Here is a 16,472-nt window from a genome sequence, read left to right on the forward strand (position 1 = left end):
AAACAAACATATCTTTAGTATAAAACATATGTATTTCTATCTATACACTTAATTTAGGGGACACATATCACAATCTTACAATATATTATACAACTAATTGTAAGCTAAGTACATTTAATTCTTATAAAAAATGTTTAAAAAATGGCACGGATATTTACAATAGTATTATTGAAAGCATAAAGCAATACTTAACTAATAAATAGTTACAGTTCAGTCAATAAGGCACTGTACAAACATTTATAAAAAGCTCAAAAGTATAAAAAAAAAACTTGAAACATTCTTTGAATGTAATAAAATGGCACAATACACTGATCTTTACAGGATAATCGTACAGTTGTGGGTTAGACCATTTTAAAGCCGACGAAGCAAAATCCTCGTCCAATGTTCATTCGTTAAGTCTATGTAAACCCTCTCCTATTCCTATAAATTGCATAAAAATTTCATTTTTATTGTACAAAAAATCAAGTCAAGGGAAATAGATCAGAATAAATATTTGTATACGGAACATAATCACAGTCTATTTACAACAAATTAGAATGCACCATCTAGATTATGGACTCGCCGCCGTTTCTTAGATTGTGCATCCGCGGTTTCCTGTGCGGATTCGACCTAGATGAATGTCTGCTGCTCGTGCTCATCGTGCTGGACATCGGCTGGTGCGTTGGCACGTACCGCAACACAGGCATGGTTTGCACCTTGACCGGGGGCTGCTTCCTCGGTCCCAGTCGTCTCAGGACCGCCTTCCAGGCCGTCACCGTTTTCATGGACCAGATCCAGAATATCGAACTCACGCCCACAAACAACGACATCAGATATTTTAACAGAAATGCCCAAAGTGCCGCCCGTTTCTCTCTCGCCAACCACTTATCCCGGTTGTTGTATTCGTAGTACACGCTGACCATGACGCAGAATGTCGGGATGGCGTAAAGGGCGCAGATGGCGCCCAAGAAATCACCTTCCTTTCTGGGCGCCGTCGAGGTAAGTGGTGCCGCCGCCAGTTGTCTGGGTTTTCTGATCACGTACACGCAACCCAGAATCAAAAGACACACTCCGTATGTGAAGAAGATGACGTAAGGTATGAGCACTAACGTCAGGAGAGTTGTGTTGTTTCTGTTTCCGATGTAACACGTCCCTGCAACGAAAAAAATTCAATAAATAAAATGGTACAAGTAAAGCGTGAATTTTATTTGTTTTAACTGCAACTACAGGGCCATTTTTCAATGAGTTATCGATGGTAAAACTGGCTCGGAGAGCTGGTGCATGTTCACGACTGTCAACAGGTCCGATTTTATCGTTGCGCCGGCATCTAATTAACGAAAAACGGGGCATTAAATTGTCGAAATTCGACATCTGAATAAAACCGCGTGCATCCAACAACACGACATCGAGATAAAGGACAGTATTTATGTTGGCACGGTGCTGTTTCGTCCGACCCGTTTCCAAGCCTGTGTCGTTCTAAAGAATACCTCCGTGTTATGCAGAAATAGTTGTAGTAATCATCGTTATAGTGATAATACCATATATAACAGCTTTTTTTACAATATACAAACATAAATAAATAATTTCAAATCTAAATGATGGTTCTAATTCTATTTAAATTAAATATTCCAGGTGAATAATTACAGTAAAAAAAAATCATGTGTGTATTGAAGTGAAGCTATCATTTTTATAGGAATTGTTGATTAACATTTATCATAAATATACCAATAACCAATTGTACCAAAGCTTGTGGTTCTTGGAACACCGTTTCGGCATTCGGGTACCGGAGACAAAGGGCGGTGTGCGATGCAGCTGTTTTGCATAAGAGGCGATTCGCGCGCCAGTTATTCGTGCGGGGTGACAGCCCGGTACTTTGGTTTATTTCCCAGTCGTACCGGCAGATAAAACACGCGGCGCAGATAAAATCCCATTGTGGGGTAATGAGCTTTTGTTCCGAGTCCTTTGGACGTTGTTTTCGCAAACGGGCAACGATAATCTGATACTGTACGCTCGTTCGCCCGCTTATTATTTCATATTTGCGTGGACGGGAAGCAATAAATAGCGGTCGGACCGTGAAATATTAGTTTAATCATCAACAGGTGGATACGTCAACACATTCAATTAACTTTTCAACCGCACGGCCAATTTATCTTTTAGATCCGGCTGTTTTTGCATAACACATCGACAACTGTGTTTGCGTTATTATTCTCGAGGCAATTTTCAATTAAGACCGGCACCTCTTTGCTTATTTATCACGGTCTGCGAAACTGCACAAGGGTCGACAATCGAGCATAATGGAACTATTATGTTGGCCGGTTTGATTACAGTGATGAGCCGGCTTAATTGGCGACTTTAATTAGAGCGAAGCACGAGATTCGGTCGATTTGCGCCGAACCTCGTATCACTCCCCAATATTTTAATGAAACAATTACCTGTTAGATCGTCAGAATCCACGTCTCGTCGTACCAGGGCGGCGACGGTGAGGGCGGCGGGGAATCCCCACGCGCAGACATGCAAGATGGAGCCCAGACTCCTCAATTTTTCGGGGGCCCACGACAATCCCACCCTAGCTACCCACCAGGCGCACAAGCACACCCACCTAAAAAAATACAAAACATATAAATTTGTTTGTTTGATTTTGATATGAACACATTAGGGTATGTTATCGGTTACATTTTTTATTATCCGTTTTATGGTTTAGATTGCGATGTTTTATTGTCGATTGATGTACCCGCGAAAACGTATCATATATCACGTTTACGGCGCTATTAGTTTTATCCCTTTTGAAAGTTATATTGTGCCGATAAATTGTTAATATGGCGACAAAAAGTCGTACCGAACACGAATATGGTCGCGCAAGTTCCAATACACGAAAAACCATAAAAATACCATCATTAATATGCCGAACCGTCGTGCCGTGACTCGACAGTACCCAAGTACCCAAAGTACGAAGGAGAGAGAAAAGCAATCAGACGTCAGCTCTGTCAGCTCATTTATCAACCAGATAACCATCGAGAGAAAGAGGTTCTTCAGTTCGTTTATCCCCATCCGATGTAATTACTGGATGCGAGACAGCATAGGCGGGTACCAAAACAAATAGCGCGGCACTAAATTGGTGCCGACGTCGTACCATTATAAAAATCAACCAAAACTGATCACCGCTTTTAGAAACGGTCTTGATGAATATGTTAGAAATGTGTCAGGATAAAACCCTTTTCACCGGAATCTCGTGTAACTAAAGCCGTGACCATTGTGCATAAAATAATCGCAATTATCACAGTCTAACGACCGCAGTCGTGCCTTCCCAGAATCGAACTCGATACTTTCCATATTGTAATTGGATGCCAACAAATACGGGCAAATATTTGAAGAACCACGTTTGACACCTTTTTACAGGTTTACAGGAGAGGTTCACTGACATTGGGCACGAAGAGTAAAAATGTCAATAAGGCAGGTGACCGTCAATATTTAACAAGCATTTATCAACACACGGATGCATCTTTAATCGTTTTACAGCTGCCACCATAAATACACAAACAAAGGTATAAAATTTTACGACGCGATTATCGACTTCTGATCCACAATAATTGACCTCCCGAAATATTACGGTTCTAATAAACCCGCCACAATGAACTCGACGATTGGACGTCTTGTACGTAATTAACGTGAGCGATAATGAAAACAAATTTTTCCCGTCAAAAGGATTATTCCACAGTTCGATCCGGCACCAATTATTCACCGTGAAATGTTATAATTATATTTATTTTGCTCTGGTGTTGAATGGAACGGGGAACCAGAGGCGGACCGAAACACCTTCAAAGAAATATGCACTCGAAAACTCTTTAAAACGTTTCAAGTGTGCAATATACATTATAAGAGTTTCGTTGCAAACGTAATAAGAGAGGATCTTTGTTTGTGGATCTCAATGGAGGGAAAAACTGCACCTGTCAAACTTTCGCAACCATGCAAATGTTCTGAAATAAAACCGATAGATTGGCCGGAGCATGTTTCAGAGCCGAGATAATTGGTGATAATTGTAGTGGAAGAAACGCTGAAACGAAGAAAACCACTTAGCCAAGATTTACCGAGTTGTGTTGTTGCGTGGTTTCTTGTGTAGGAGTTACTCAACGTTTTTTCTTTATTTAATTTTATAGTTTTTCCTTCTGTGCACAGAAAGAGGATGATGCGTTGTTAGATGACCGAGGATGGTGTTTAGGAACGACTCTTTCACCTGAGTCACTCTCTAACAAGATAGGCATCCGATTGTTGTTTGTTGAAACGCTCAGTACCTCGTTTATCCGATCTCTAGGTCTCGGTTGGGCACAACGACCGCACCATTCCGCTTGCCTCGCCAACACATGGCCGCCACTGCCGACACCGTCATTATTTATTTTTTCTTCTTGTAAATATTTATTTTCACAGCCGGCCGAGTCGGGGAGGCGAGTTTCGACGCCCGAAACGATTCACGCCTGTTATTTCCAATCGATACGTTAATTGGATCACTGTTTAATGTACAAAAATTGTTTTTTATTTCGTGGATTTTTTCGCCCAACTGGCTTAACTAATGTCACACAAGTCGCTTTCATATGTGTACCGTTGAGACTTCCCAAATGGAAGTCGATATTATACCTTATTTGTACCTATCACAGATTGTAGTATCATTATAATTTAAAACGTATTTGATTAGTAAGTAAAGGGCTAAAAATATAATAAATATAGAATATTAAATTATAATAGAAAGAGGGTTATTTTTCTCTAGAACGACACCGTTTGTGAATCGCATCGGATCGTACCGTTGCAGACTCGCAGTTTTAGCATAGCGTTACGGAACAATAGAGAATCTTATTAACTCGACAAGATCGTTTGTTTCGTTGGCTCGTTTCTGCCTTTTCGTTTTGCCGACCGTCGTAAATCTACGACTGATTTGAATGCGCTTTGTTCTCCTCCCACCCTTGCGAAGAAAAATCATCCACGGTGAAAAATCTCGTTTTCCTTTCGATCACTGAAAACTACTGGTTCATTGTTTGGATTTTGATGCCACATTTTGACGCCACATTTTGACGGAGAGAAACTTGAAAGTCACGTTAACAAATGGGCATTTTTTACCCCAATTAACTACATATTTTACGGCTATTACAATGCACAAACGGACCTTTCGATCGTCTTTTTTTGTGTTATTGTTGGCATCACTCCAGCATCTGTCAAGTGGCGATTCGTATTGATAAATATTATTATTAGGTATTCAATTTTATTGCTTGAAGACACTCATTAACGTTTTATTTGATACGGGAATAGAATTCATAGGAAATGACTGGGTTACTCGGGTTCAATTGATATAAGAGAATGTTGTTTGGATTATCTTTGCCTTTAAACAGTATTTTCAAATCCGTTGTTGGTCAGGTAGTGAAAAATAATATGTTTCAATGCAACTTCTTTCATAAGTAAGCTGATGCATTGTATTGTATTGTAGTGGCTGTTTTTTGAAGGTTTGCACGACAGGATTAACGAAACAAAAATGAAGGAAATGTAGGGGGAGAGTAAAACCACGTGAAAAATGTTAAAGAGTCGCTGGCGACGTGTTCCAAATTAACCGGGAATCCAATTAACACCGGTCAATTAACGTGAAGAATGTCCCGAGACTGCGATCTCGCGCAGCACAACCGGTCGTAACATTTGAATGGCCTGAAAGAGATCGACCATCGGCCACAAATCATTGTTCGGCGACCTGCGGGGCTCGTACCTGCTTAACGCCTTGTTAGGACCGAGGAAGAATGCATGGAACACCGTTTCCATACGAGTTTGCATGTCTGGACGTCGTAAATTATGGAACTGCGTCCGAGGGAAATGTGCTCACATGAGATTTTCGATAAAACACGAGCCGGAACACACACGCTAACAACGTGAAATCGGCGAGTTATCCGCGACCACCTCCAGCATCCCAACTAATGGGATAATCGACCGGTCTTGCACCAATTCCTGGAAAACTAACCGCATAAATCCACCACTACAAACTGGTTAAATGATAATGAAACGGGGATATAACAATAAGAGACGTGATGGTGTGTAGGTTCGTAAGGAGCAATTAGGTGGTTGTGTAAATAAAACATTTTCGGGTCGGCATAAATTATTAATATTTCAGGTCGGGTAACGAGATGGGGCCCGGGACGATAAATTAATGGTCGAGGCCTGTCAGATGAGAAAGAAGTTTGGGGCAACTGGCCTCCTCGGCTGATCACCTTTAACAGAAGATATGTGCTACGCAGAACCGGATCCAAACACATTTCCTATTGATGCTTCGTAACTTCATTTGATTGATTCACCATTTGTTAATTACCTCTAATGTTACTTATTCTCTAAAGTACATTTAAAAGTTATCGATATTCTTTGGAATTAAAAACGATTTTTGCATGTAAATCGACCACGAAAACAATGATTTGCTGATTAAAATTTATAAACAAATAAACACACCCTTGTTAAATTTTCGTTAAAAAATAACGGTTGTACGAAAAACAAAAATACACAGTGAATATATTTCTTTGGAAGTCCAACACTGTAGTGGTCCACCCATCAGATTACAAGACGAAAGTATGCACGAAGAAATCATTTTGACCGATCGACTCGTTCCCCAAGAGCCAAGCGCAACAGCAACGCCGCGTTTCCAAGACATTTAACAATTCAATCCCTCGCAATTAATTTCATCTGCGCGTCTCGATTGTTTTCGGTCGTTAATTAACCCGCGAGTTATTACATTCGACGTTTACGACGCGCCAGCCTTGGTTCGTTTACTGCCCCCGCGCCGTTTCCATCCGAAAATTAATTCTGGTTAATTTTAAATTCGAAATTTCGGCGCCGATAAGCCAACGATAGAACGGTTGTTTAATTCCCGTTGTCAATTTCTAGTTGGGAAACCCTTATAATTGCGTCCCGTAATGGTGATCGTAAAAACAAGCTGCGTTTTCTACGGCCGTAAATTACGTATTTATAAGCTCGTTTCAGGCGTTTCGACGTACGAAAAAGTGCGCGAGTGTTTGTATGTAAATGCCAGTCCAGTTTTGTTTTCAGCTTAACGTCACGTACACGGCCTTAAACAATATTGTTGCGAGCTGGTATTTCTGGATTTCTTTTCCGTCCAACGAGGAATGTAGAGCCGGTTGACAAGTTTTAATGGAGTGGACGTTTCTGTGTACTCTTTTTTGTCATTGTGTCAAGTGTGTTGAACTCCATTTATTTTTTGGATGTTTCACTCACTCTTTTGCATGTTGTCAAAGTATAAGTTTATCGGTTAAATGCTATGATCATCTTTCAACATTCAAAATTGTCTAGACAGCACTCATATATACATACTTTTAAAGGAGTGGATGTTTTTTAACATTTAAATGTTTTTTTTTGTATTTCTGAGTGTATATTATTTAAATATTACTTATATTAATCAATTACACACTATTAACTTTCTGAGTACATGTTTTTGTCATTTCAATGTGTTGAATTACACTGTTTATTTTTATGAAATTAAACGCAATTTTTCATTTAAGTTTAAACACTCAGAAGAGTCTCGAGAGGAACCCATACATAAGTTTTAATGGACTAGATGTTTTTGTGCAGTTTTTTAACTTTAAAATGTTTTTTGTGTATTTCTGAGTCTTTTGTGTGTTATTTAAATATATATTAATCAATTACATACTATAAACTTTCTATGTACACATTTTTGTCATTTCAGGGAGTTGAATTCCATTGTTCATTTTTATTAAATTAAACGCAATCTTTCAAATAAGTTTAAAGACTCAAAGGAGTCTCGAGAGGAACCCATACATAAGTTTTAATGCACTAGACGTTTCTGTGCAGTTTTTTTAACGTTTAAATGTGTGAAACGATAATATTTCTTTTATTTCTGACTCATATATTATTTAAACTTATTAATCAATTATACATTATACATTAAAAGTCTGGAACACATTTTTGTTAAGTGTGTTGAATTCCATTCTTTTTTAGTATTTTTAACTCTGTTGCGTGTTGTCAATGTATAAATTGATCAGATAAACGTTAAATCGAGAGGAATCCATACATAAGTTTATTGGAGTAGATGTTTCAATGCAGTTTTTTTAATATTCTTAATAATTTATATTTCTCTGTATATTTTCTCTACATTCCTGTCCTATTTGCATGTTATCTAAACATAGGGAACATCTTTTAGATACATTTAAATATTCTTAGTCTTCAGAAAGAAGTTATACATAGCATATTATATACAATATTTATATAAATATCTTTATCACTTAAGTATGTTTAACATCAATGTTTTTTGTATTATTTACTTTATTCCACGTTATGTAAGTGTATAGTATTCAGTAACACATTATAAACATCTTTCAAAGACGTATGCAAATTGAAAAAAGGTAAAGTATCTGTAACATTCTTTCAATTGTGAAGAAAATGAGAAGTAACAAAGGGTTCTTTTAATAAAAAGGTGCATAATTTGGTAGTTTTCTGGACATACACATCACTAAGCAATTTCTTCGGTCTCATATTTTCGAATAAAAATCTTTGAAAACAACCTAAATTGTTCAAATTATGAAAACTATCAGATCTTACATTCTCTAAAAGAAACCAAAAACAATTATTCGGTTTCGGATTGTTATTATTTTTAAACTGTCGATATGATTTTATTTACAAGAAATAACACAGAACAAAAAAGAAAAATTAATTTGACATAGAAAAACGTAGTCACCTGAGTAATTAAAATAAAAAGTGTCACTTAAATTTAAGCGGGCGCTAAGTCTAGAAATTTGACCGCTTAAATAAAAGCAAATTTATGTGCAATTTACAATTAAAGCTAAGTGTGGCCAACTCAATTGTATTTCGTATCTCCAACTATTTTACACGTTGTCTATGTATTACTCAGTTAGATTTCATAAACATTTTTCAAATGTGTTTATGTGAAATTTCTTCACTTCTTTTAAATGAGCGCAGTCTTTTAACGTAGTGGTCACTTTTATCAATTAAATGCCTTCAATTTCTATACGGGTTAAATATAACAAATATCTATCAAATATGTGTAGTCATTAAATACAATAAAAAAGTCGACATCACTAATTTAAATGAATATATACATTTTCGCCTTAAGAACTGAATATTTATACAATGTTGCACCTTGTGTTTTTACACCTGCTTCAAACTGAAACAGCCCCGAATCTCCATACAATCAACAATAAAACATCAATCACCTTCCTACCTACCTAAGTAACAAAAGTCGACTTACCAAGCATTTGCGGCCATTCCAAAATAATAGATGAGAAGGAAAACGAACGCACAGTTAACATTCGATAATCCGTCTTCCGGAAAATCGCCGTTGTTCCTGTGACAACCGTTCGACATTCTGCCAGAGAACATCCTTAGTGCCCAACCAGCACTAACGAGACAATAACAGAGTGCCAAACTGACTAGAGGTTTCGCCTTAACTCTTCCGCCTCCAATTGTCAAAGTCAGTGCTGATCCGAAGCTGGTGGTGAAACAGATCAACGCCCAAACAGTCACCCACACCTGTAACAACACAATAACTTACAATTAACTGTATGCAAATTAGACTGTTGCAGTAAATAAATGTAATCGGAGATAATTAACAAAGTCACGCTGTTTGATTGTTGGGAGAATTATGGGAGACTTCGACGGCGGAACAAGTCGCAAACCTTCCAAGAATCAAGATAATTGTGACTTGTGCATTAATTTTCATTAATTAAATATGTGCAGATCTGATTTAATATCGTCGGTCACGCACAGAAACATTCTTAAATTTGTTTGCGCCATTAAATCCAATGTTCTTACTACTCGTGTTTCACCTAATTAGTTCAAGTTGTCATAATCCCCTAAAGCGAAAGCAATGTCTAATTTACAAATTAATTCCGTTTGGTTTTGAACATGATGCAAACACATGTGTTTGGGATGGAAGGTGGATTCAAAGGGAAGAAGAAACGAGATTATTGAAAATAAACACGCAGTCAAAATATTGGATGAATAACAGTGTTTTTACAATAAACATAATCGAAAGAAAAAATAATACACTGAAAAAACATAACATGTGGTAGAAATGTTCGTTCAACTTCTTAAGATAATAAACGATTTTAGTAAGTAAACATACGAACGATTTACATATTGTTATGATTTCGAAACGGTTTCGGATCGTGGAATTCTACCTGGAAAATTAGGGGGTTGTAAAACTGGACTTAAAGACGTTTCGCCTCGATTTAAGGAGGGTAATGTTTGACTTTGGGACTGTTTACCTTTTTGATTGTCTGTTTAATTTGTCTTCTTGATTGATAGATGCCTATAATTATGGTGTTAGTTAAGAGATTCAATGTTTAAACATGTTCCAAACATGCGACGAACTTAACGATTTTAATAATGACAAAGGTACAAACCTCGGCGAATCTTTTTTCGGCCTCGTCGAAGATCAACGTGGAATCGCAACGTGAAACGCATCCGGCCATAAGATCGGGCACGTGTCCGGGCGGACAGTTCGCCACTGCCGGATTGACGGGCGACTTTACGTCCACGATCCTCATCTCCTTCGGTCCCTCCATGCACATGTGATCCTGGTTATTTTCGACGGGGAATCGGGAACAGTCCAGCGCGTCCGGCCACGGGAACCCGAACTCGCTCAGCACGGGATAACAACGGGAGAAGACGCTCTCGCACAAACCGCGACACGGACCTATCGGATTTGACACTTTTTCTGTGCACATTGGCACGTAAACGGAGCAAAGGAACAGCTTCAGCTGCGGACTGCAGCCGTACTGGATCAGCGGCGAGAACGATTTGATGTTGTAGTCGGCCTCCTGTTGTAAATCGTTGCCACTCAAGTTCGGCATGCCGGTCATGTTGTAGCCGAGGTTCTTGCACAGTTCCACCCTGATAGGTTCGCATGTTCTCAGCATCGGTTCCTGGACGCTGATGTCGGCGAACGAAACTATGATCAACGTTAAAATCGAAACGCACCGCATTTTAAACGGAGAGTAGAGGAGAGAACACGTCCGCTCGCACTGAAACACTCCGACCGAATGTTTTGGAATCATCTGGTTGTGCGGAGGCTGGCTGTGGAATGCGGCTTATCAGAGAGTTGCGGTTGCGTAGACTCGACTCGGCGCTTTTTACAGATTTTTCTTACAGATTAGCTTGTTTGATGCGGCTGATACAAAAGCACGTTTATCACCGATTTACCAGTGATTGTTTTCTCTTTTGTCTTTGTACGGCCGCACTTTTATTTACATATTAATAAGTGTATTTAGTGGTAGTTTTATTGCCCGTCAACCCCCCGAATATTTTTTAATCCTAATCTCCGTACAGAACTATTTTAAAGTGCTTTGATTAAAACGACCAATTTATATTAACTATACAAACGTGAGAAGCTTCAATAAACTGTATGTTAAGTGAGTCTAGAATGAAAACGTCTCTGAGCCTCGTTGAAAGAGCGATTCCGAGTGGAACCGAACGCCGTCGACCATTTAAATAAGGCCCCACGTTTTCGTCCGAAAAACGGGCTATTTCGGTGCCCCTCAAGATCCACGCACCAACCGGATATAACACATGCCGTCACACCGGCATCCACTTTTTCTCCACGAGGCGCTCGCCTCTATCGCGTAAACAATTCGCTCCTGTTTTTTGTTTACATAACACCCGCCAGAACTAGAATTCAATTACGTTGTTTCGAATGTTAATTCGAATAATTTACAACGAAAAATAACTAATTTTTTTATTCATCTACATGACGACATGCACATCCAGAGTGATCGAATATTTCGGTTCATTTAAAATTTGTATTTTTGTTAAGAAAAAAAAGATTAAATTACAGCTGATAAAAAATTAAATTCCACACAATTTTTGACCATTTTAATCATATATCAAGTTTTACATTTTTAATGGATAGTTCATTCCATTATAAACATTTTAATCTCTAATAGACCAAGATAAAACAATAATAAGTTTAATGCATAACTGAACACATTTCACTTAGGAGCATTTTAAAGAAGCTATTGAAAAATTTCACAAAAGGTCACAATTGCGTGAAAAAATCAACACATTACCACAAAAGCACAACGCAATTGATATGTATGTCTTATAATGTTTCAATTCCAGGTTCAAATGTGAAAACTGAGCTGTATTTCCTCTTCTCAGAAAATGTATACGCTGAAGGCGATATATAAAGGGAAAGGTTCTATCAAGACATTGCTGAAAGAGGAAAAGCATCTGGGATAAATAAATGATGGAATACTGTTGCTGATTTCTTTTACGAGGACACCCTTAAGACAAAAAACGCAAAAGTTTAAAGCTTGATGTCAATTCAAACAGGTGGTTGATAGTTACTTGACAAAAGGTCTTAAAATATAATTTTTACCAAATTGTTTTTTTAAGAATCAAATCGTAAGTTATAATTATATTTATATGTAGACATTATAGTTACTGTCATTTGAAACTTTTTTCTTGTCAATTGGATTTTTTCTATTATTGTAAATACCAATCTTTTCAGAATTTAAATTAAATTTTGATGAATATGTTGTGGTAATCACTTCAGAATTATGTTGCTTACGATAATATTTTACTCTCATTTCGAATGACCGAAGCCATATTTCTATTTAGTTATGTTTTTCCCATAAATAAAAAAGGTAAATAAAGACACAAAATATCACCATAGCAAAAATAACTAAAATTTATTTATGGTAATGTAATGTGACATGTTTACAAAGCTTAACCACTAAATATTGAGACAAAATAAACTACATAAATTTTTTCTAATTGTTTTTTATTTAATAACATTGCAATTGTTTTATTGGCAATGACTGGGAACGATCACCAAAACAAAAACAATATACTTTTTCTATATTAATTTTTAAGAAGAAAAATGTCAATTTTGTATAATAACTAAATATTTTAAGTTAAGAAACTGAGCCAACGGACATTGTCAGAATTTTGCAAATCTTTAACTAAGTACGGCAGTGATTAGACCAAAAGGCGATTTGAATTCATATTACGAATAAAAGTTGTGCCTTATTTTGTTAATTGATCCTATTTATTATCAATAAATCTACTATTTGTTAGATTACAATTTTATTTTAATTACAATATTTTTTTAAATTTAATTAATTTAATATTTTTTAATTTAAATTAAATATTTTATTTTATTTATTTTTTTTTTAAATCTAAATTAAATATTTTATTTTTTTAATTTGAATTAAATATTTTAATATCTATTAATCTTAAATTAAATATTTTGTCTATATTTAAATTTACTATTTTACTTTTTTTAAATTTAGATAAATATTTTAATTTTTTTAATATAAATATTAAATTGCCACTCAAAATTGACAATTTTCTTCTATATATGAAGAAATAACTATTTTGTTTTGTTAATTGGTCCAATTTATTATCAATAAATCTATTATTTGTTAGATTATAATTTTATTTTAATTACAATATTTTTTTTAATTTAATTTAATTAATTTAATATTTTTTAGTTTAAATTACATATTTTAGTGGTGACATGTTTACGAAGCCTAACCACTAAATATTTGGACATGATAAAGTACATACATTTTATTCTAATTATTTTTTTTTAAATTTTAAGAAGAAAAATGTAAATTTTGTATAATAAATAAATATTTCAAGTTAAGAAACGGAGACAACGGATATTGTAAGAAATTTGCAGATCTTTAATTGAGTAGATCAAAAGGCGATTTAATTTAAATTACATATTTTAGTGGTGACATCTTTACGAAGCCTAACCACTAAACATTGAGACAATATTAGAATAAAATATTTGTAGTTTACATATATTTTATTATAATTATTTTTTTTAATTAATAACATGGCAATTGTTTTATTTTCTATATTAATTTTTAAGAAGAAAAATGTAAATTTTGTATAATAACTAACTATTTCAATTATATTTATTTTAATTAATTTAATATTTTTTAATTTAAATTTCATATTTTATTTTATTTTTCTAAAATCTAAATTGAATTCCTTTTTTTTATTTTAAATTAAGTACATATTTTAATTTATTTATATTTAAATTAAAAATTTTAATATTTTTTAATTTTGAAATAAATATGTACTTTTTTCAAAAAAATAAATTTACTATTTGGGCTCAAATGGACTCGATGCCCTTTGCACTGGCTTTTCTAGATGAATATACCAAGTAAGAAAATATATGTTTGTCTAAGTAGAGTCGAAAATTGGTGACTCGAAAATGATTGACAACAGAGTCATGAGAGTGAGAATTAAGTATAATTTTTTACTTGATTTCAAAAAAAAAAAAAAAATTGTTAAGCACTAAATTCAATAAATCGAATTTTTCTATTGGAAACCCCCAATTCTGTTAATAACTGTGCATTTCACTAAAAGCTAATGTAAAAAAGTGATAGTAATTCTTTAAACATTAAAAAAAATTGAATTTAATATTTTTAGTGTTTAACGAAAAAAAAATTTAACAAATGTTCTCAAAATAAATAATTAAATATCTCAAATTTATCAGTGGTGTTAGGCACTGTAGCATCTATTTTAGAAACTTTTTCAGGTGTTTTTGGGGCCTCATTTTACTGATATTTATTTCTACACCTACTCAACTTGTAGTTTTGGAGATATGGCCGGCGATATCCACTATTTGATCGCAGGACCAAAACGTTCATACATATGTCCTAGTTTATTTGATAAGCCGAATTTTTTCCCTGACGATTTTCAAAATTGAAATTTGTAAACCAATGTAATTCTCCCCCTTTTCATATTTTAAACAACGTTAATATAATAAAATTCAGCAGGGAACGGTATTTTTTATAAATGGAAAGAGTTCTCACACTTAAAAACATGATCCAGTTTAAATCTGGCAGTGTTCTGACATAGTGACGTTAATCCACCGGTTGTCGGTTTAACAGCGTCCAATAAATTAAAGACATGAAAAAAACGGCCGCAAGTGGTTGATAATATAATTTAATACAAATATGCTCTTATCCCTTTGTTGATCCGACATCTACATGGCAGCGCATCTACGCGGTTTACATAAATTATCATATTTATTTTTTAGGACTAAAGGAACCCGCAATTACCAACAATGATGGTGTGATAAGAATTTTGTAATTATTTATCTATCCAATGCTGAAACGTTCTCGAGGAAACATTAGTCATTAAACAATAAATCAAAAACCAAATAAATTCTTGCAATTAATTAATGCCCGCCACGTTGTAACATACAAACAGCACAACTGGAATTTACGAATTTACTACACGTTTAACGGCTGCATATTTTCACGAAAAACCTGTTAATTATCCGTCTGAACGAGTTGTGATTTTTCACGTTTCGCCACTTGAATTACAAATTTCATACGTAGCTTTTTCAACTTGTTAATTATGGTTGCGTTTTTTTTACTTTCTGAAAACTGGTCGCGTAAATATTAATATAATTGTGCCGCGATAATTTCTTGAGGAGGCGTTTCCACGCATTAAACAAACATGAAAGTCAAAAGGACCGACCGCTTTTCGCCCGGGTGTTTTATTATTTTTATAGGCCAGCAAAACAAAAAGCTGTTATTAAAAGCCCCGTTTTTCAGTTTGCCAAGTGAAAATTATCTGTTGAAAGGTAAATAAATAAAAAGAAACAGTTGCGTGCGCGATTCACGCACGCAATATTTAATTACGGGTTTGTTTATTGTGCATTTGCACAAAGGAAAGAAAAAAATTTACCAAAATCCTGTTAATTTAGCAAACTCATCAAACCGGTTCGTTAAAATAATAATCCCATTAATTGTAAGCAATCTCAGTTAATTAACTTTAAACATAAATTGTATTCAGCTACTTCAATCGTTTTTTATGTCGGGTACTCGTTAATCGATATTTGTTACGTATTTAATTTAATATTGGATAATTATACGTCGTCAAAATAAACGAGACAAACTGGATAGACCTGAAACCGCTCGAAAAAAACTAATTGTAATTGATTATCGATCGGTTTTGCAGGAGCGGAGATAATTTTCGCACGCCTGCGATAAACGACCAATTATTATGGAGTTTGCTTCTGAAAAACTTCCTCAAGTTCTTGTAAATTAATCAGAAAACCCTATAGATTTGCGTACATTAAAAAATTATTATTAAAACACAGTTTTTAATTGCGTAGATGATAATAAAAAAACCAAACATAATTTATTGCAATTCTTTCATTAAATCGTCGATACTATAATCAACGAAAACATTGATCATCGATAATTCCTCTAATCCACGTTTACAAACCGAAACTAAAAGAACGTAAAAGAAACCGAAATTGATTTTATCTTAGGGACAGCCATGAAATTATCCAATCTTTGAGGTACGGTTCGGTTTTTTAGTTATTGGGCTCCGTTTACTACCTCACTATGCAATTATAAAAATATTTTAATCATGATTTATAAAACAAACACGGAGTCGACCATTTGCATAGTTAGTTTCCACTGTAATAAGCATCAAACAACTTTCTGATA

General features: G+C 35.1%; 1 protein-coding gene across 1 annotated transcript; it reads right to left on the reverse strand.

The window, feature by feature from the left end:
* Positions 1-11: 11 nt before the first annotated feature.
* Positions 12-10,998, reverse strand: LOC109597475 (frizzled-4). Its single transcript, XM_020013165.2, has 4 exons — positions 10,392-10,998; positions 9,236-9,516; positions 2,412-2,578; positions 12-1,132 (listed from the first exon to the last, which is right to left on the reverse strand). Exons 1-4 carry the CDS (start codon positions 10,971-10,973, stop codon positions 546-548), a joined length of 1,617 nt encoding a protein of 538 aa, XP_019868724.1. The 5' UTR covers positions 10,974-10,998; the 3' UTR covers positions 12-545.
* Between the last annotated feature and the right edge of the window lie 5,474 nt (positions 10,999-16,472).

This window comes from Aethina tumida, chromosome 1 (assembly GCF_024364675.1).
Source record: "Aethina tumida isolate Nest 87 chromosome 1, icAetTumi1.1, whole genome shotgun sequence".
Classification (NCBI taxonomy): Eukaryota; Metazoa; Arthropoda; class Insecta; order Coleoptera; family Nitidulidae; genus Aethina; species Aethina tumida.

Excerpts from the sequence above, each read along its gene's own strand:
- LOC109597475 (XM_020013165.2), bottom strand. The coding sequence starts at position 10,973 with ATGCGGTGCGTTTCGATTTTAACGTTGATCATAGTTTCGTTCGCCGAC. Across the intron at positions 9,517-10,391 it reads CCGAAAAAAGATTCGCCGAG|GTGTGGGTGACTGTTTGGGC; the intron begins GTTTGTACCTTT and ends GTGTTGTTACAG. Across the intron at positions 1,133-2,411 it reads GGATTCTGACGATCTAACAG|GGACGTGTTACATCGGAAAC; the intron begins GTAATTGTTTCA and ends TTTTCGTTGCAG.